This window comes from Lithobates pipiens, unplaced genomic scaffold (assembly GCF_037356315.1).
Source record: "Lithobates pipiens isolate NorthernLeopardFrog02 unplaced genomic scaffold, aLitPip1_a1.2 Scaffold_27, whole genome shotgun sequence".
NCBI lineage: Eukaryota > Metazoa > Chordata > Amphibia > Anura > Ranidae > Lithobates > Lithobates pipiens.
Window position 1 is genome coordinate 97060998 of NW_027507788.1, and position 21379 is coordinate 97082376.

The 21379-nt window shown below is 42.1% G+C and overlaps 1 protein-coding gene across 1 annotated transcript; it reads left to right on the forward strand.

Moving 5' to 3' along the window:
- Positions 1 to 3088: 3088 nt before the first annotated feature.
- On the forward strand, positions 3089 to 20402 carry LOC143934019 (uncharacterized). Its single transcript, XM_077457253.1, has 4 exons — positions 3089 to 3306; positions 10557 to 10604; positions 12058 to 12150; positions 17074 to 20402. The coding sequence occupies exons 1-4, from the start codon at positions 3225 to 3227 to the stop codon at positions 17178 to 17180; spliced, it is 330 nt and encodes a 109-aa protein (XP_077313379.1). The 5' UTR covers positions 3089 to 3224; the 3' UTR covers positions 17181 to 20402.
- The last annotated feature ends 977 nt before the right edge of the window (positions 20403 to 21379 follow it).

Here is a 21379-nt window from a genome sequence, read left to right on the forward strand (position 1 = left end):
GTGCATGCGTCTCCCGACTGCCCCTGGCATGCTGGCGTCCGGGACCAGCCCTGCCAAGCACCTTGGCGGCTCTCTTCCTCCCACCCGCACCATCCCGGGAGCTGGAACCCCCGTGCCAAACCCCGCCCCCCCACTGCATGTTTCCCCATCCCCCCCCCGCTGCTGCCCCCCCCACGTTGGCTAGACCCAGAGCCCCCCCTCCCGTCCCCCCTCTCATGTTGCTGGCCCGGCCCAGCCAGCGCCATGTGGGTGCGAGGCCCCACCCCCCTCTGGTCGGCGGCGCAGCGACCGCCCGGACCAGGGAGAGCCAGGGACCTTCCTCTTCGCCGGGGGGACCGAGCGGTCCTCCCCCAGGCTCCGACAATCACGAGGTGGCCGAGGTGTAGGCCCTGGGGAAAAACGCACCAGAGGCCGAGACCTCCGCGCGCGTAGCGGCGCCTCACCTGCCTCTCCGACATCCTCTGCGGCGTCCTCCAGGTCCCCGACTCGGTCCCGCAACCACTCCGCTCGGTCGGCCATTGCTGAGGAACAGAGAAAAACTGCCTCCTCTGTGTCCCACTAGGCTATGAATGATCCCTTGGGCTCCTCCCTTCCCTTTTATTTGGCTCTTCCCCTTTTCCAAAAAACTTCCTCACTCTAACTTTTCCTCAGCTCCACCTACAAATGTTAACCCTGTGAGTCCCTCAGTCACCCTGTCATGCCCAGCACTCCTTAGTACTTTTGGTCCTTATTCCGTGCTTCTCTTGACCAATATGAATAATATTCTCAGAAGCAAAGCAATCATTTCATGATTGTGTACCAGATCAGGTAAGTATAAAATTGTTTCCTTATCTGAGTGGTTCTTAACCTTTCTAGTGTCTTGACCCCTTAATAAAATGTCCCAAGTTGTGGGGACCCCCTAACAGTAAAATTATTTTTGTAGCGTGGGTTGTCAGCACCCAAGGCAAGACAAGTGATTTGCGGCCCTAACCCATGGACATTTAGCGTGCCTCGAGTCCCCTCCACTCCTACAGTATTAAAGCCCCTTATGATACATTTTAGCATGAACCACTCTCTTTTCTTTGTTCTCATTTCTTTCCCTTTTATCTCTCTCTATCCTAAATGTCTTGTTTTTTGTCCTTATCCCTCTCTCTAGCCATCTTTCTTGTTCTTTCTCTCCCTTTTTCTTTGTTCATCCCCCTCTTTTCCTCTCCTTCCCATGTATCCTCTAGTCTTCTACACTCCATGGTGGGGGGTGGGGGGGGGGGGGGGGTAATGGGATGAGTGGCAATGCTGGGGGCAATTCTGATCAGCCAACTTAGGTGCTCTTGATCAAGGTCATCTGTCTGCTGATCTGAGAACTATAATGGTAACTTTTAATGGCAACTATAATCATAGGTAGTGTTACTCACTGTGTCTCGGGCTTCACCATGTCTCCGACTTTGTGGTGTTTCGTAGCAGTGACAAAATCAGGAGATAGGGTCTCCTCCAGCCCCTCCCACTTAACATTCCTCACCAGTCAGCTGACCTCTAGTCTCTGCCCCCCAGCCATACCGTGAATGGAATGGGTGACTGCGAAGAGGCTTAGTGGGTGACTGCGGGCTCCAGGGACAGCCATGCTGGGAGGCTGCAAAAAGGCTGGGAGAGCTTGGGAGCGTGGGCTTCAGGAACAGCCAAGGATTTGGTGACCCCTGGCAAATCATAATTCGACCCCCAAGGGGGTCCCAACCCCAGATTGAGAACCACTGCCTTATCAGGTGCTGTATGTTTAAAAATAGTTCAAAGACAGGGGTCACTTTTGATGAAAAATGTGTTATAACAGAAATACTAAACTTTCTTTCTGAAGATGTTGACTGTTTATCATGCTGAGTCTCTGGTTTCAATAGTTTAAGACACTGACCTGGAACAAGTTTGCAGATAAGGACACCCACCTTTTCTACACCATAAATACCCAGGCAGAAATAATTTTCATAAAGAAGTCAGCAGGTTTACATGAAAGTGCATCTCTAGCCAAAACCTTGTTAACCCCTGTGTTTTTTTAATTTGCTTTCTATGTCCAATTTGGAGACATTTCCCTTCACGTCCCATCCCTGAGACACAGCAGGAAGTGGCAGGGAAACATAACACATTGAGAAGAAATCCCCTCTTAATACATGCCAACCATGCCATGTCAACAAGAGGTCTACTGAGGCAGCCCCTGCAGGAGGCACTTATGGAGGCATGGTGGAGGATAGCTCTGAGGTTAGAGTGTCCATATTGGATATTCAATCCTCAAAGCATGTTCAGTCCTGTGAATGTTTAGCCCCTGGGCAACACAGTGTTGTTAGTAGTTAGTGTGCAGGAGGCCACCTGAAGCATAACAACCAATGATCCTGTGCAGCCTAGCCACCTGCATCCTAGCAACCAGTGACACTGTGTGGACCAGCTGCCAGAGCCCTTGCAACCAATGATGCTATCCTGTCCAGCCACCTGTGTCCTAGCAACCAGTGACTGGGGGCGCAACAAAAGTTTGTGCTTCAGGTGGTACCTGCCCTCAGTACAGCCCTGCCTGAACAAATATCCTAATTTAAAAGATTCCCCATCACTTCTTGTGGTGAGCATTTTTGGGATTTCACACCACTTTCTGTTCACCGCCACCAGGGCTAATACAGGGATAATAGAGAGGGTAAATCTCCCCAGCAGGCACACTAACAGCAGTAAAAACCTGGCCATTACCTAATCTATCCAAGATTTAAAAAAAATAAAGTTTTAGCCAGAGATACACTTTAACAATCTAAACATTGCAGGTTGGTGACTAACACACTTTTTTATTGTTTAAAGCATACAAAGCATCATCTGAAATTCCCCTTAAATCCCCAATCACAATCAGTAGCTAGTACCTACAGTAGTTTCAAAACATAATGTGTTTTAAGAGACTCTGATTTAATCTTTTCAAAGCTTCTGTCACGTCTGACTAAGTTTAAATAAGTGTTTGAAAGATAGATTTCTAAAAATCTGTCAAGCAAAGCGGACAAAGAACACAAAGCCAGCCAATGTGGAAGTAGTCGGCACCTAGATCATAACACCGAGGGAGGATCTCAAGCCTGTGGTGAAACTGTTAAAGTTGGGGGGGACACTTTAAATTCCATCAGATATTATACCTGTTGTACAGCCCTTCCCTGTGTGAGTCATTTGAAAGCAAGGCCGAGGTGAGGGACAGACGCCAACTGAATAGTGCTGATCCTCTTACAGGAACCATTGAAACCATGAAGTTGTCCACGATTTTCATGCTAGCTGTAGCTCTGGCCCTGTTCTACTGCTGGACTGCTGATGGTCATAGTAATGCAGGTAAGTTTGTACCAGAATCTGACTGATGCTAAGACAGAACACTATAGCCCAGGCAAGTAAAGAAGGGCATCCAAATTGATTAGACACCCAGTCCTGGTCCTTGGACCTTCACATATGATAAAACCGTGCAAAGGGCAATACCACTTTGATGGCTTCCAGGTGCTTGCTGGTCACAAACAACATTGGGTTGGGTAACATCTAATTTCTGATTGGTTGCTAGAAGTTGATGCATCATTCTCTTAGTGACCGAGCCGGGTGGTTTAGGCAATTATTGGGCAAACAGTAGTACTGAAGTTGCCAAACAGAACACAAATCTGAAGCATGCCTTTAATATTGATTGTGAAAATCTGAAGAACATACATAAAAGGCAAATGTTTAAGTATTTCTGATTACTCTGATAGTCAATTTCATTAATTGGACATTTTAAGAGTGGAGCATTGTGAAAAAGGAATCAGGTAGAATTGGCCCTATACCTTTAAATTAATATATTTATTGCCACTAATCCTCAACTTGTTAGCGCTATAAAATTGCTATCGTTGTTATACAAATTGTTAAGATATTAGTGTCCATACCCTTTTGCAAGGACCTCCTGCTGAAAAATTATATATGTGTATATATGAAAAATTGTGTATAATATGTGTATATATAATAGCCCCGAATCAGTGTTTGGAAAAAAGTGAGATTACATATAAAATTGTGATACTACTGAAAAATTCTTAAATGTCTTAAGATGTTTTGAGGTACGAGCTGCCTCTACTTGGTATACCCCCCGAAAACGGGTGGGGCTTATTAGCATGTGAAAAAAAGTCAGGTGAATTTTATTTAAGGGTATAGCGCCAATTCTACCTGACTTTTTTTTCACAAGAGTGGAGCATTGTCTCATGTAAAATATAGATTTAGTCTAAAGAAAATCTTTAACATTTTACCCAATACCACTGAACCTATACAGTTGCAACTATTGTTCTGCTGTTGTGGACTTAAGGTAAACCTGCCATGAGATCAATATGGTGGCTGCCAATGCTAACATTCTGAAAATACCAGTTGTCTACCTGTGGCTACTTGATAACCAGACCTATACGGAGCAAATGAAGGTCAGAAAAAAAGTTAGAATTTCCTATACTCATTTTGGCTCAGTAACTCAAAATATTGAAGTCCTTGGATCAGGATATATGCCATTTACATCTTTCTGAAGGTTCAAATTGCCTGACATGCTGTATAATTCCCCAATGCCAGGATTCACTTAAGGGTCTAGTTATTAAAAAAAAAAAATTGCATATTCATTCGTTCAGTGAATCTGCATGTTTTCTGCAAACTGGGAAAAAACAAATGTTCTTCTGACCATTTTGTCTTCTGACTGAATGTCCCCTTATTTGCAATAGGATATACTGCATTACTGCCACTAGATGGAGATGAGGAGCATAGGAAATACATATGTCTTTAGAATAAGAGATACAATGTAACAAATCCAGAGAACATTGAAGGGAAATAGTAAAATAAATGTGAACGACGGTCTCCAAAATTGTAACTTTTTATCTTTTGTTACAAAGATGTGCCGTATATATTTCCTATGCTTTGCAGCTCCATCTATTAGCTGTAATGAGGTATTATACTACTGCCCATAATAAAAGAACATTCATGCAGAAGACAAAATAACCTAAAGAACATTTGGTTTTTGCCCAGTTCACATAGAATGAATATATATGCAGAATCACTAGAATTTTTAGAGAAGCCAAGGATAGTTGGGAAGACTAAAACAATTTTTTTAAATTCCTATAGGTGTTTCTGTTCCATTCCTTCTCATGCTTCCTGGTGGTAAAATCATTGTCATGGGGATAATCCTTACACACTCTATCCACAACTTAAGAAAAATGTTTTTTGGCTTGTCAAATCTCTCGGTATACATTATCCTGCTCTCTTTGTATTGGTTTATTTGTATGAAATACCTGGTGATCAGTCCCCCTACTTTCCTATTTTAAACTGACCAATCTAAGCAGGAGATCACATCCATCTGGCTGTGCTGGAAAACCAGCCTACCTGTTCTCCAATGGCCAAGACTTGTGTTGAAACCCCCCCTACACAGTCATTAACCGAGAAGATCAGTGTGCTGTTGTTTCTTGACCACCAGCTCTCTAAGCCGTTTATGCAATGGAGGACAGAGATTATGTGATCAAATTGGGAGCATTAGTTGGGAGCATTAGTTCCAGTGAAGGGAACTCTTAAGGTCTCAGCATACCAAGACATTTTGGACAATTTCATGCTCCCAATTTTGTAGGAACAGTTTGGGGATGGCGCCATCCTGTTCCAACATGACTGCACTCCAGTGCCCAAACCAGGGACAGCCTTTCCAGAAGAGTTGAAGCTGTTATAGCTGCAAAGGGTGGGTCAACTCATTATTGAACCCTATGGACTAAGATTGGAATGCCATAAAATTTCATGTGTGTGTTAAGGCAGGTGTCACAATACTTTTGACAATATAGTGTATAAGTGAAAGTGATACTGCAGCAGAAACCCCCGCCAGGCAAGGCTATATTATTTACATAGGTGTGTGGTGCAGCTTATTGCATTAGGGTGTGCACCTCAAAGCCCAAGCGCACGTGTGTGTATGTATGTATGTATGTGTGTATGTATATATATATATATATATATATATATATATATATATATATATAGTGCCTTGCAAAAGTATTCGGCCCCCTTGAACTTTTCAACCTTTTGCCACATTTCAGGCTTCAAACATAAAGATATAAAATTTTTATTTTTTGTAAAGAATCACCAACAAGTGGGACACAATTGTGAAGTGGAACGAAATCTATTGGATATTTTAAACTTTTTTAGCAAATAAAAAACTGAAAAGTGGTGCGTGCAAAATTATTCGGCCCCTTTACTTTCAGTGCAGCAAACTCACTCCAGAAGTTCAGCGAGGATCTCTGAATGATCCAATGTTGTCCTAAATGACTGATGGTGATAAATAGAATCCACCTGTGTGTAATCAAGTCTCTGTATAAATGCACCTGCTCTGTGATAGTTTCAGGGTTCTGTTGAAAGCGCAGAGAGCATCATGAAGACCAAGGAACACACCAGGCAGGTCCGTAATACTGTTGTGGAGAAGTTTAAAGCCGGATTTGGATACAAAAAGATTTCCCAAGCTTTAAACATCCCAAGGAGCACTGTGCAAGCGATCATTTTGAAATGGAAGGAGTATCAGACCACTGCAAATCTACCAAGACCTGGCCGTCCCTCTAAACTTTCAGCTCAGACAAGGAGAAGACTGATCAGAGATGCAGCCAAGAGGCACATGATCACTCTGGATGAACTGCAGAGAACTACAGCTGAGGTGGGTGAGTCTGTCCATAGGACAACAATCAGTCCTACACTGCACAAATCTGGCCTTTATGGAAGAGTGGCAAGAAGAAAGCCATTTCTCAAAGATATCCATAAAAAGCCTTGTCTAAAGTTTGCCACAAGCCACCTGGGAGACACACCAAACATGTGGAAGAAGGTGCTCTGGTCAGATGAAACCAAAATCCAACTTCTTGCCCACAATGCAAAACGATATGTTTGGCGTAAAAGCAACACAGCTCATCACCCTCAACACACCATCCCCACTGTCAAACATGGTGGTGGCAGCATCATGGTTTGGGCCTGCTTTTCTTCAGCAGGGACAGGGAAGATGGTTAAAATTGAGGGGAAGATGGATGCAGCCAAATACAGGACCATTCTGGATGAAAACCTGTTGGAGTCTGCAAAAGACCTGAAACTGGGACGGAGATTTATCTTCCAACAAGACAATGATCCCAAACATACAGCAAAATCTACAAAGGAATGGTTCACAAATAAACGTATCCAGGTGCTAGAATGGCCAAGTCAAAGTCCAGACCTGAATCCAATCGAGAATCTGTGGAAAGAGCTGAAAACTGCTGTTCACAAATGCTCTCCATCCAACCTCACTGAGCTCGAGCTGTTTTGCAAGGAAGAATGGGCAAGAATTTCAGTCTCTCGATGTGCAAAACTGATTGAGACATACCCCAAGCGACTTGCAGCTGTAATCGCAGCAAAAGGTGGCTCTACGAAGTATTAACGCAAGGGGGCCAAATAATTTTGCACGCCCCACTTTTCATTTTTTTGTTAGTTAAAAAAGTTTCAAAAATCCAATAGATTTCGTCCCACTTCACAATTGTGTCCCACTTGTTGGTGATTCTTCACAAAAAATGAAAATGTTATATCTTTATGTTTGAAGCCTGAAATGTGGCAAAAGTGTGTATAAATATATATATATATATATATATATATATATATATATACACATACATACATATATACATATATATATATATATATATATATATATATATATATACACACACACCCTTGCTTCCACACTTCTCTTAAAAGCCAAGCCATCAGTGGGAGATCTTCCCCATATACACACAGAGCCAGGGTGGTCTTAAAGGTATCATGGGCTCCTGGGCAAAGTGATACACTGGGGCCCCTACCAGGGAGATGGCAACAAAAAGTGTGTATGGCAGGGTGAGGGGGTTAACTTTTGCATACAGAGTGCAGGACCCAGGAGTGCACTATGTACAGTGTGCAGGGTTCAGGAGAATGCTACATACAGCGTGTACTGTTCAGGAGTGTACCAGAACAGAGTCCAAACTTCAGGCATGTGCTATGCACAGGGTGCAGTGTTCAGAAATGCACTGTATAGAGTGCAGAGTTTAGGAGTAAGCTAGGTACAGGGTGCAGAGTTCATGCGTGTGCTATGTACAAAGATCCGTCGTTCAGAAGTGCGCTATGTAGAGTGCAGAGTTCAGATGTGCACTATACACAGGGTGCACAGTTCGGAAGTGAGCAGAGATCACGCGTGTGCTATGTACAGAGTTCAGACTTGAGCAACGTGCGGGGCGCAGAGTTCAAGAGGGCGCTGCATAGAGGGTGCACAGTTGAGGAGTGAGCTATGCATAAGGTGCAGAGATCATGGGTATGCTATGTACAAAGTTCAGACGTGAGCTACGTGAAAGGTGTAGGTGTTCAGAAGTGCTCTATGGAGAGTGTAGAGTTCAGGAGTGCGCTATGCACAGAATGCACATTTACGGTATGCACTATGCAAAGAGTACAGAGTTCAGGCATGCACTACACGCAGAGTGCACAGTTCAGGACTGAGCTAGGTACAGGGTGCAGAAATCATGTGTGTGCTATGTACAGAGTTCAAGGGTGAGCTGCTTGCAGGGTGCAGAGTTCAGAAATTCCCTATGCACAGAGTGCAGAGTTCAGACGTGTGCTATTGTATAAAGTTCAGGGGATGCTACACCAGTTTACAGACTGCTCTCCCCTACAATATCTCCCCAAGCAAAAGCTCTCCTCTCCTTCCAGTGCAGCTGGAGTTTCAGCTCTTCAACCTTCCATGTCCTATACCCACATCAGCTCTCCTCTCCTCCGCAGAACAAAATCTTAATCTTACTGTGGCTGGTCAGGCTGCTGCCATGGGTTTTTCTTGATGCTGCGGGTGTGAGGCTAGAGCGGCCAAGTGGATACTCTGCCTCGCCCCCTCCTCTGTTGTATAGAGAGAGCAGGGAGGGATTTGTGTGTGCAGGCACTAGAGACTAGCGCTGGAGGTTCTGATGGTAAAAAAACCCCAGCCTCAGACAGTGTACTCCTTCCTGTGCCAGGTGATGGTACACAGAGAGGGTTCCAGTGCCCAGCTTCTGCTGCCACTCTGCTTGCATCTCCTTTCTGTGCTGGCTGCTGGAACACAGGGATTTCCAGCACTAGCCACCCAACTGCCGCCGTGCGTGTTGCTTTCGGGGTGATTAGGGTGTGCCCAGGCCGACCCGGCACACCCCGTGCGCACGCCTAGGATTGTTTACCACAGTTTTTTAGATTTCAAGACTGGATGGACAAATATAAAGATCCCATTGGCAGGTAAAATAGCTCTCATACTGTATATGTATTTCATATGTATATTAACAGTTTGGTGTTTTAATTTCCCAGTCCCTATAAATTTGTAAGAAGACCATTCGATTTCAATTGTGTATGATCCCTGCTCTCTGCACCATTTTATGCATTGTATAAAAATGTCTGCAGCATATAGACATATGTATAATGACTGTACCTACTCTATATATAACGTGGCTCCATACTAAAACCATTAAGGTGCCCCTTGCTTCTTTATTTAAAACTGGGTTCACACTATGTACGGAGCAGGGCACAGCAGGGGGTCCAGTCCCTGTTCACCATTTTCAGGTCCGAATTTTTGCCTGAATTCAGATCTGAAACGGAGCCAAAGACACACAGAACCCTTCTGCTGTGTGCTCCGTGGCCACCCTGAAGATGTGTTAATCGGCTCCATTGAGAGCTGTTCAGGGTCTCCTGTTTTGTGAATTGGATGTAGTGAACCCGGCATTCAACATAAGTGTGGACCCAGTCCCAGGGCAATTTCTGTAGTGATGTAGTAGTGTATATGGGTAGAGAGTTTGGTAGTGGGTAGTGAAAGCAATAATAGTATGTTATTATATTCCATACCACAGTTTATTATTATGTTATGTCTTTTTAATACTGTTTTGTTACTTGTATAATGATATTTTAATATATAAATAAAGAAAAAGTATTACATTTAAAAAAAGTATGTATTTATTGAATGTATCAATATTGGACAAATTCTATACCTAATTACATAAATGAATGTGGGGCAACAAAAATAAATCATAGCCCCCTGTGCTTCTGGGCCCTATAGCAATCTTATGGTTATGAATACATCTTGATTCCAGTGGAAGTTCAAGATAGGATCCTTACTGTTTTTATTTGCTAGCTTTTGGTATCCGTAATGGAAGGTGCTATGTGATTTTTATTTTTAATTTCCGGTTCTTTAAAAAATGTGGCCCGGTTTTGGAAAGCCATTCATAACGGTCTAATGCAGATGGTATTATATAAAGACAAAGATATATGTTCAAACCCCTTCATCCCCAATCCCCCCCTTCCTGTGACATCGGGCGGGGAATCTTCTCCCTCCAACCGCTGTCTCAATTTGATAACAGCGTGGCTGTGCAGGGCTCTGCCCACACGGCCGCATCACTCATTCATAGTTTCCTGTGAATGAATAGCCTTTAAGTACCGTCAGCCGCTTATAGTTCTCAATGAATTGTGAAAGGTGCATTTATTTTTATTTTTTTCATAATGTAAATTTAGCCTTTAAATGTATTCTGCTAGAGCCCAAGAACAGTACTATAGATTGCATTGTCTTTTTTCTTTTCTAGGAAAAAGAGAGAATAGGAGACCACTACAGAAGAAGAATCACCACAAAGGTAGGTCAAAAGTGGTTCACCACCTACAATATAATCTTAGGCCAGCCTTACATGGTTCAGACCATTAATGGGCAGGTTGAATGTACCAAAATGTATTTTCTTTTGTCCTTATGGACATGTGTTCATAAACTTTCATCAATAAGCATTAGATGTCCCAGGAGCTTTATTATGTAACTGATTTACTCACCTGGTTGAATCTGTATATGTATGTACGGAAAAGATTATCGTAAAAGCAAGGCATAAAAAGAAAAAAAATATTTTAAAAGCAGAGTTAAATTCAAAAACAAAAATTTAAAATAGTGCAGCTCACCAACCTTTAATGTGGTGGCTGAATTTGCTTTTCTTTTTTTTAGGCTTCTTTCCTTTTATTTTCACCTGGAGATCCATCCAGTAACACAATTCCTGTTACAGAAAAAGTTATATTTCCTTTTGGAATAAAGGTTTTACATAAAAGAATAAAAGATGATCATTGTAAGCACCCCTGTCAGGATTAATGGTTTGTCTGAACCACCTAACTGTCACTTATGCTGGGCAGCTTGGCCGGTTAAAGGAAGCTGGAAAATAACAGACCTATTGACCAATCACCAAATGAAAAGTATCTAAAAAGAAAAATAATGCATTCAACACGTCTAAAGATTGGTAAGCTGCAATATAATACATTTCTGTTTTGGGTTTAAATGGGTTGTAAAGGTTCACTTAAAAAAAAATAAAAAAAAATATGTTATACTTACCTGCACTGTCCAAGAGTTTTGCACAGAGCAGCCCAATTCTCCTCTTTGGAGGCGCCCGTTTGGTGCTCCTCCTCTTCACCAGGGGTCCCCACAGTTGCTGTTTTCCATGGGGGCACCGTGCAGGGCTCGCACCCGAGTCACATTGCTACATCCATTGACACAGACAGCAGGACTCAGCCCCACCCCCTGTGTCACTGGTATTGATTGGCCAATGGCTCCTTCTGCTATCAATCTGTCCAATGAGGACAGAGACAGTGGTTGGAGCTGCTGGGCTTGTGCACATCGCTGGATCGGACTCAGGTAAGAAAAAGGGGGAGCAGCAAAGAAGGTTTTTCATCTTAATGCATAGAAAAACCATGTGACTTTACAATCACTTTAATACTGCTTTAAAAGTAAATAAAAATTGTTTTGAAGCAAAAATGTATGATAACTTTAAAATATATGTTCAATTTCAAAGTGTATAGCATTGTTGTGGCCTTATTTAATCGTTGTATTATACATGACTTGGATCCCAAAACGCAATCACTAGGTTTCTGTTGCAATGTGTGTTTCAAAATAAAGAATATAGAAGGATATGGTTAGAATTTACCTTTTATTGGCACATCAAGTTACCAGAATATTTATATTGTAATATACGCTACATAAAGGAAGTTTATATTGTAAATTGCCTATGGTTTATGTTATGTTAATTTTCATATCACATATTCTTCATGTCTTTGCAGGACATCATCCAGATAATATAACAATTCAAAGGAAAGATGATGGAAAGAAATTTGAATGTAAATGTGTGCTGAGGAACCCTCATCAATCACAGAGTGAGTTCTAGAAAGGAACAAGGGGCATCCTCCTTAACTGATCATAGAGCATAAGACCCAACAGTTGGCTTATTATTTGAGTGTAAGGACCTGTGTCAATGAACCTTGGTCAGCTTTAACCTCCCCGGCGGTATGATTATGCCAGATTTTTGCGTCTCAAAGCGGTACAGTTGATTTGCATAGAAATTTGTCATTTTATATTGTAGGCCTGTAATTCTTAGCAATAACACACTTAAATCTGTCCAAACAAGAGTCTAGTAGATATCCCGGGTATGATAAAGTTTGAAACACAAAAATTATAATATAATAAATAACTATAAATAGTTATTAAAAATAATAATATAATAAAATTAATTTCCCCCACGATTCACTATCGCTCAATTCTGCAAGTGTTCTGATTTACTATCACTGTTTTCTAGATGATATAAAACCACTTTGGATGTAAAGGGATTCTTTTTGGTTGCTGTGGACAATCTCAAGTTTCCAGGCAGAAAGAACAGTATATAATATAAAACTGGATGCAGGGCACTGCACAAAGCATTAGGGACACAAGATATGTGAAATGATTTTATACAGTAAGGTAATCTGTAAGATTACAGTGTACTGTATGTGTTATGAATTTTCTATTATTTTAAATTTTCCTCCGGGCTCCCCCCCACAGGCGTTGCAACGCTCACAGGGAAGGGAGCCTGGAACACAGAGGCATCGGGCAGAGGACAGAGCCCAGAGCCCGCAGACACAGCAGGGGGGACATCGCAGGATCCTGTGGACAAGGTAAGTACACTGCACCAGGATCCAGTAATGCAATCCCGAGAGTGGCTGGAGGTTCCCGCTAATGGGAAATTTAACCCCGAGCCACACTCGGGAAAACCACCAGGGAGGTTAAGTGGGTTTTGCACTCCCATACAAGTTTAGGTTAGAATAAGGTCAATTGCACCTATCGATGATTTCTGAATGATCCTAGGAGCATCTCAAACTGATGCCATTGCAAAGGCCAAAGCCCATTGTGCCGGCCCTATAGCTTGTATAAGATCACCATATTCCTACTAATGATGAAAAAAATGTGTGGTTAAATAGGAAGTAAACTCTCCCACTCTGATGCTTCTTTTCATTTAGTCCATTATAATAAGTAATTATCAAACTGGGCAGCACAGTGGTGTAGTGGTTAGCACTCTCACCTAGCAGTAAGAAGGGTCGCTGGTTCAAATACCAACCACGACACTACATGCCTGGAGTTTGCTTGTTCTCCCTGTGCCTGCCTGGGTTTCCTCCGGGTGCTCCGGTTTCCTCCCACAATCCAAAGACATGCAGGTAGGTTAATTGGCTTCTGTCCAAAATTGGCCCTAGTATAGGAATTGGGACCTAGGATAGTGGGCTCCTTGAGGGTAGAGACTGATGTAAGTGTGCAATGTACAGGGATAGGGACAATTGTAGACACTCACTCAGGTTGAACTGGATGGACTGGTGTCTTTATTCAACCTTACTAACTATGAAACTATGAAACTATGAAACTATAGCCACTGTAATCCAGCCCAAATCGCATATTACTTACTGTTTAAAGAAACTTTAAAAAAACTTGTTTCCAGGGGTTAGGCAGCGCCATCTTAAGTATTGTTTTCTGAGTCCACAGTGGAGTGTATTTCTGCCCTTACATTGAGCACTTCATGTACTGTTAACCAAGTCTCCTTCTCAATCCAACGTTTCTATGGCAACCCTACTTCCCTGTTTATAGCTGAATTATGTTTTATTTCATATTATTTACTTGTGCCGATTGATTATCTAGTGTTTGCCTATGTGGGTCTTATCAGCTTCAGATGATAAGACTGCAGTAATGCTGTTCGATGGCCAGGTTTACAATGCATGTGATGTCACATGGTCACATGGGGTGTAGGAGGAAGCTCTGAGTGATTATGAAGTCTCCTGGGATTTCAGTGGTGTGCCATAGGAAGTCCTGATAATAGATAGACAAATACACAGAGTGTGCTGTAAATCAGGGGAGATCTGGGCATGCTCAGTGACGTCAGTCTAAAGAACAAAAAGGATTACAATACTAAGCAAGTAAGGAGATATCTACAAGCAGTGTTCATTAGGGTTTTTATGCTGATTTACATGGGACAAAGTTGTGGGGGAGAGTTTACAACCACTTTAAAAGCTGTACAGAAAAAAGACACCTGTATGCTTTGGCCACTTATAGGCACAGGGCTATTATGCCAAACGGTAAACCCAGGTCTACAAATATATATTTTGTTATTGAATAATGAAACATTCACCTTCTCCAGAAAATAGCCTATGCAGTCAAGGAGCCCCAGAAGATATTACAAATCTTTGAAGCTTTGAAAAACAATCATTTCATCTCTAACCATTTGGGACCCCTCAGAAGCCTGGCTAAAAAAAAAATCAAATTTAGCAACCCCCACGCCCTCCCTTGCTAGGATGTGAAAAAAAAAATCACTTTTCAGTTCTGCAATGCTGGGAGTGAGCATCCACTGGTTTTCACATCCTAACAACAAGTCAGGACTTGGGGGTTGCTAGCTAGGAGTTTTTTAACCAGGTTTCTGAGGGGACCCACATGGGCTATAGGTAAAACAATAAAATAATGATCATTTTACAAAGCTGCACAGATTTTTAATATCTTCCAGAGCTGCATGCGCTACTTTCTGGAAAGGTGAACCTCTAAGGTAATGAAGTAGTACATACTTATTTATTTCATTTTTTTGGCGGGGGAGGGGAGGCATTTTTGGCAGTATTGTCTTGCAAGAATTATTTCTTTCTATGTAATCTTTAGACAAAAAGACGTACCAAAATGAAAAAAAATATATATTTTTCTGTTTGGAGCAGGGTCAGTTTTGTTAATGTTTTTATTGATGTTTTACAGAGAGAAAGGGTTTACAAACAGTCAAGTGGAACATATTCCATTATCTAAAAATGTACAGAAAATACATAAGGGCCTAGTTAAAGGGATTGTAAAGTTAAATTATTATTTTTTTTTTAATAAGAAACATGTTATACTTACCTCCACTGTGCAGCTCGTTTTGCACAGAGTGGCCCCGAACCTGCTCTTCTGGGGTCCCTCGTGGCTGTCTCTGCTTCCTCCCGCAGGTACTTCTCATGTTCATGCGAGCTCCCTCGCATGGTGAGAAGCACCAGTGGGCGCGCTCCCGTGATACAGCTGGCGGCTATAGCCGCTCGCTGTATCACACGGCCCCGCCCCCTGACGCTCCGCGTCAGTGGATGCGATTGACAGCAGCACGAGCCAATGGCTGCGCTGCTTTCCATCCATCCACTCCAGCCAATCAGCGGCCAGGCTGAGCGGTGAAGAGGACGGTGGGGGCAAGCGCGGGATTTTGGAGAGATCAGGTAAGTAAAATGGGGGGGGGGGGGGGCACGGGGCACAGGCAGTGTCAGATGTTTTTTCACCTTAATGCATAGAATGCATTAAGGTGAAAAAAAATGTACCTTTACAACCCCTTTAAGCATAGTTATTGCACACAGACAAGAACATGTAAGATAAACCATGAGACGATTTGGCGTCATGGGGCCAAGAGTTGATGAGATTTTGTATTTGCGACAGGCTTCCGGGAAGGTTACAAAGGTGGGATTTATTAATGGGTGATTTCTGCAAGTCGGTGGGATGTGTTTGGGTCACCAGGGAAGTTGGTGTAGTGGGATTTTGGACATAGCATGTTCAGAAAATTCATATTTTAATCCTTGTTTGACTTTTAATAAAACATTATCAAACTATCCTGAATTATTATTATGCTAAGGCTGTACGACAAAGTGACAAGCAAAACAGCGGATGCATTTTGGTAACAGCCTTAATTTAACCAACCATTAAAATCGCTAAATGGACTACAGAGTTGCCGGCTCAATCCTTTCACTTGTTTATCCTGAATTATTATCTTTCTCTGGGTCTTGGTTATTGATTTCTGAGAAGAACAGCTGGTGGTAATTTCTCCTATACCACTGCCAATGTGGGCATTGTGAAAACAACTTGCACAAAGGGTGGCACCCTAAGACATCAAAAGTGCAAACAAAACAAATCTACACAGACTTCTGTGTTTTTGCAAACACAGAACTCTGTGTGCGATTGGTTTCAGCTGAAATCATTGTCTGAAATATGCTGTGAAACTTGTGCTGTGTCCAATTAGTTAGCAGGGGAGGCTTGCATGCTCACCCCAAGCCTGCAAGAAAGGCAGTCATGTATATGTACATCATTGTGCTTGTACCTGCTGCCTTGCTCACAGTATATGTAGCAGTCGTCAGGGGGTTAAATATGTATTATTACTGTGGACAAGCAGTATCTTATTCTAAAATAAAACCAAAATCACTTTTCTGGTAAAAATCATGGTTTATCAAGTTTATGAATGATGAGAAAAGATCCTTCCCTCCTGCACGGTCTATCTTGTCGAGGCCAGAAAATACAGTGAGGGTAGCCGTCCTGCCCTTGCTCAGTTTAGTCTCTATTGCTGGAGAGAACATTTCCTGTTTCAGTTGAACTGTTTAGGTCACATGATATTGACATCACACATGTGGGCATGTATACAGGCTGTAGTGGAAATCTCCTCCTCCCTGAAAACTCAGCACTGGACAAACTGCAGTTTGCAGTCACAGTTTATGTGACCGTGCTATACAGATCAGCAAAAAAAGGTACCGGTATATAGTGACAATATTTTAATGTAAAAGGAAGCTTTATAAGCTGTGGGCACTGTGGGGTGGGTCAGAGGAACTATTTTCATATTACTGGGCTTAGTAACACTTTAATGATACTTTACTTTATGTGGTACGCATAATTCTTATGTTATTGCCATTACATAATTCTTCCTATGACATTGCAGTATTTATTTTGTATGACATTGCAGTATTTTATGTTGTATGACATCTCACTATTTTATGTTGTATGAACTGCTCTTCTGTGCTTCACAGGAGAAAGGCACCAAATGAATGAACTCCAGAAGCGCCATCTTCATGGCCGAAAATGTCACTGCAAATCACTGGTTAAGAAACCAGAGAGCTCCATACCGTTATCCTGAGGAAATGTCTTCCTGCCTGCATAGCCAAACACCAAAGAACAGTTATCCTTCAGTGTCATATAGCCGTCTGATAATTCTTTTCTATGCTGCGCTTTTACTAAAGTTGAACCAGCCGAAATTCGGCTGGTTTAGGATGGACTAGCTAAATTTTGATCTGTGTGTGGCCTACCCTGTTTGACAAAAGTTGATTGTCAGACAATTGGAAAACTTTCATTGATTAGTGGTTGTGGCCAATCGACTGCAACTTCTGGTAAGTTTATCCTGACAGAGGAGGAATGCTCGCTGTCAGAATACAATAGCATAGTTGGGGGGTTTCCTCCTCCGATGTGTGGATGGAGAAATCTGTTCTTTTTTTTGTTTTTTTTAATTCAGCCTGCAGGCTGATATAAAAAAAAAACAATCATGTACTTTATACCCAGCTTAATCGTTGCCCTAATACAATAGGGAAACATACGGATCAATGATGGTGATAAAATGCCATGTCTCATATTACAAATTCGGAAGTCCTTTGTTAACTGAAACCATTATAAGCTGCTATTTAATTGGTTGATATAGGTACTACATCATTGTTTCTAAATTGCAGACCTGGTGTTGGAAGACCTAATATGTGAATGCTTGTTCTGGGAATCTAACAAAGAAAGTGTTAAAACGAGTCAGGATGATAGTAATCACGAATCAATAGCAGTTCTCATAAAATTATCCCAAAATATTGTAATTTATTTCCAATGACTCTAATTAGTTCCATATTATTAAGTGATACTTGGCAAATGTGTACAGTTTACTTTAACTTAAGAATAAAATAAATGAAACTTTGAGGCCAGGCTCACATATGTTCAAATTGGATGCAGGTTTTTTGAAGGCCGTTTACCCATGTCTAGAGCAGCCGTGGTCCACATTCCAAAAAGGTCCCTGTACACGTTTGAAAATTCAGGCAACAATTCAGACCTGAGTCACACCTGATCCCGTGAACAGGAACACAGCGGACCCCATACTGGGAACCGCGGCCACACATTTGTGAACTTGCCCTTACTGTATACATTTCTACTCTTCTTCGATTTATGTGACCTGGGCTTTGGTAGAACATGTGTTATTGGCAGATACACCCATTCAGCAAACCTTCAAGTAAGAGCTTGAAACATAAAGCATAAAGTAGGCTGCCTTGTTTTAAAATATTATGAAAAAGTGGATGTGAGCTGCTGGACTGGATCTTTCCTCCTTTAGTCAGGGGAGTTTTGGTTGGGCTTGATGGCTGAACCTTTGGTAACTCCATTGGGTCCCCCAATTAGAATGGTAAAGGTTTCAACTGGGAAACTCAGTGAAACTCACATAACTTTCTTAAAGAGGAACTTCATTTTTTTCATTTCCCCTATCCCATCTTACCTCCTCTGATAGTTATGTTTAAAAAAAAACATGGCATCCACCCACCACGGGAATCCAGTTTTGCTGGCTGCACTCCAATGCTCCATAGCCCCATGCTAGGTCATGTGCTACCATCTTCTTTTCCTACCTCTTTAGTGGGCTGGCTTCCTCTTCTGTAGGCCCCCTGATGAAATAGCAACATGCATGTGAGATACATCATGACACATGGGCAGAATTTACGGTGCACATGCAGCATGGCATTTTGTGCCCAGATCCTACTGGGTTACATAATGTTCTTTTCCCAAGAGGCTGCAGGTTGCTGGAGATATGTCATTTTCACCTTGGCAAGAAAGGTGGAAGCCCTAGCATTTAAAAAAAAAAGAAAAACAGTTGTTGAATGTAGTATGGAGGGAGGAGTTAATATCACTTTAAAGGGGACCTTCAGTCTTACTTTTACTTTTTTTTAAGGCTGAGTTCACACATATGCAATGCAAGAACCCATGCAAATCCAGCAGGGGTTCCCGCATGGCATAGGACTCGCAGGCAGTTCACACTGCCTTATGCGAACTGCTGGGAGTGTCAATACAAAGTTAATGACACCCCCAGAACGTTTCGTGTAACGCAGTGCAAACTGACAATTCGGACATGAATTGGATCGCATGGGAGTGAACACCCATGCGATCTGATTCTGATGTTGACCTAAAAAAGGGTCCTGCATGACTTTGTATGGCTGAATTTGCATTGCACAGACATCGCATGTGATTTGCAGTGCAGTGCAAATCACATGCGACATCACACCAGTGTGAACCCAGCCCAAAGTTTATTTTTATTTTTTTGTTATTTTTCTTTAAACAGAAAACATGTTATACTTAAAATTGCACAGAGAAGCCCTGATCTTCCTCTTATCAGGTCCCACACTAGCGCTCCAGGCTCCTCCCTCCTGGCTAGTGTATGGAGCACGACTCGGCCCACCGTTATTCAGAGTAACGCGAGCCAATGGCTGCTGCTGCTGTCTTGGCCAATGAGGAGAGAGACCCGGAAGAGCCAAGGCTCGTATGCACTTTTCGTTGGATTGAGATGGGACTCAAGTACGTTTTTAAGGGGGGTTTGGGCGTTGTTGCACACTAAATTTTTTGTTTTACCTTCATGCAAAGAGCTTTTACAACCAATTTAAGTACACCTCCATTATGACTATTATTTATCCTTCTCTCATTTAGAACACTTTCTAGGAGTCCGTAGTAAGTTTTTATACTTTTTACAATATCTCTTACTCCCAGCTCATGACTAGACCGCAGAGAAGCAACACCAGACTGATGAGGTCATCACTATTAGCAGGTTCCTCGTTAGTGCATGTGACTGCAGAACACTCAATCTGTCCTAGTGCGACCCTTCCATCTCTCAGTTTGGATGAACTTGATGGACTTCTTTCAATCTAACTATGGTACTAATTTAGTAAAACAACAGGCTAAAACCAAGCCAAATTCATTTACCTACTCTAGCATATGTGCTTTTAAAGATTAAAAAAAAATACATAACTGCATTAATTGGTATTTTTTTTTTTTATATCTCTATGAAGTTCAGCATTAAATATGTCTTGTCATGTGAAATATATAGGGATTTACTGAGAAACAGTGTAATAATCCATATCAGCCAATTAACTGTCACCTTTCCAGGCTTCTTTAAACAAATGACAGGTGAAATCTTATTGGTTGCTCCTTGCATTTTTCTGCCAAACATTATTATGCTTCACAGATATATGACATGCATTTTTCTAACTGCACAAAATGTAACACTAGCAGTATATACATCAAGTACGTATGCCTATTTTTATATTATTTTGTAATAAAAATCCTGATTGCACAAGCTATGTTTTGAAGTTTTGTGTTAGAAAATAGTTTTGCAATGAGACGGCAAAAAAATATTTCAAGTGAGTGATTTAGAAAGTATTGAAGTCTTTGAAACATCTTCATGACAGCTAGGGAGCTAATATTTTCAGAAGAAAAGGTCAGCAATGGCCACAACAGGTTTCATTTAACCAGCCCTCAAAATTTCCACTCACATTTGGCTAGTGAAAAAAGCTTGAGGGCAAGTGGGGGGCGAGCACCGCCAGCAAGTGGGGTTGACTGGGGGCCGTTCTCCCAGTGATTGGCCAGGTGATCAGGGAGAAAGGAGAGGAAGAGGAGAGCTAGCCACAGCTTGTGACAGCTTGGATTTGAATTGCCAGGACGCGTAATGTCTATTATAGAGGTGGGACTGTGTATGACTGTGAGCATCTGGCAATTCAAATCCAAGCTGTCACAGCCAGCGATCCCTACTCTGCGATTATCCGGCCAGCTTTCCTCTTCCTCTCCTCTCTCTGATCCCCGGCAGTGGTTGCGCTGCATTGATGGGCACATGTGAGGCTGCATTGATGGGCACTGATGAGGTGGCACTGATAAAGTTGTTAAATGTTTTATGCAGAATTAAGTTACGAAAATAAATATTAACAGTGTAATTTCATGAGATAATTTATGAGGGCATGTTTAGGGATGGAATTAGGGAAAGGGCAGGCAGGGTTGCAGATGAGTGGGGCAACTGGTGCCAAGTAACTCTTAAGGCCTGGCTAGTAGCTCAGGACTTGAAATGTTGAGCCCTGCTTTATTTTCCCAAAATTTGCTGCAGAGCTGGAATCATGCTGAGAGTAGGAGGCTTAGGCTCATTCTCATTCAGTGTTCCTTTAGATTTGCCAAAACCATATACTAAGGTCAAACCTAAACACTTTCAGCTTGTATGCAATTAGGCAGGCCTTTGCACTACATAGTTGAAGGTAAATATACAGGAAATTGAATTAGAAAATTGTG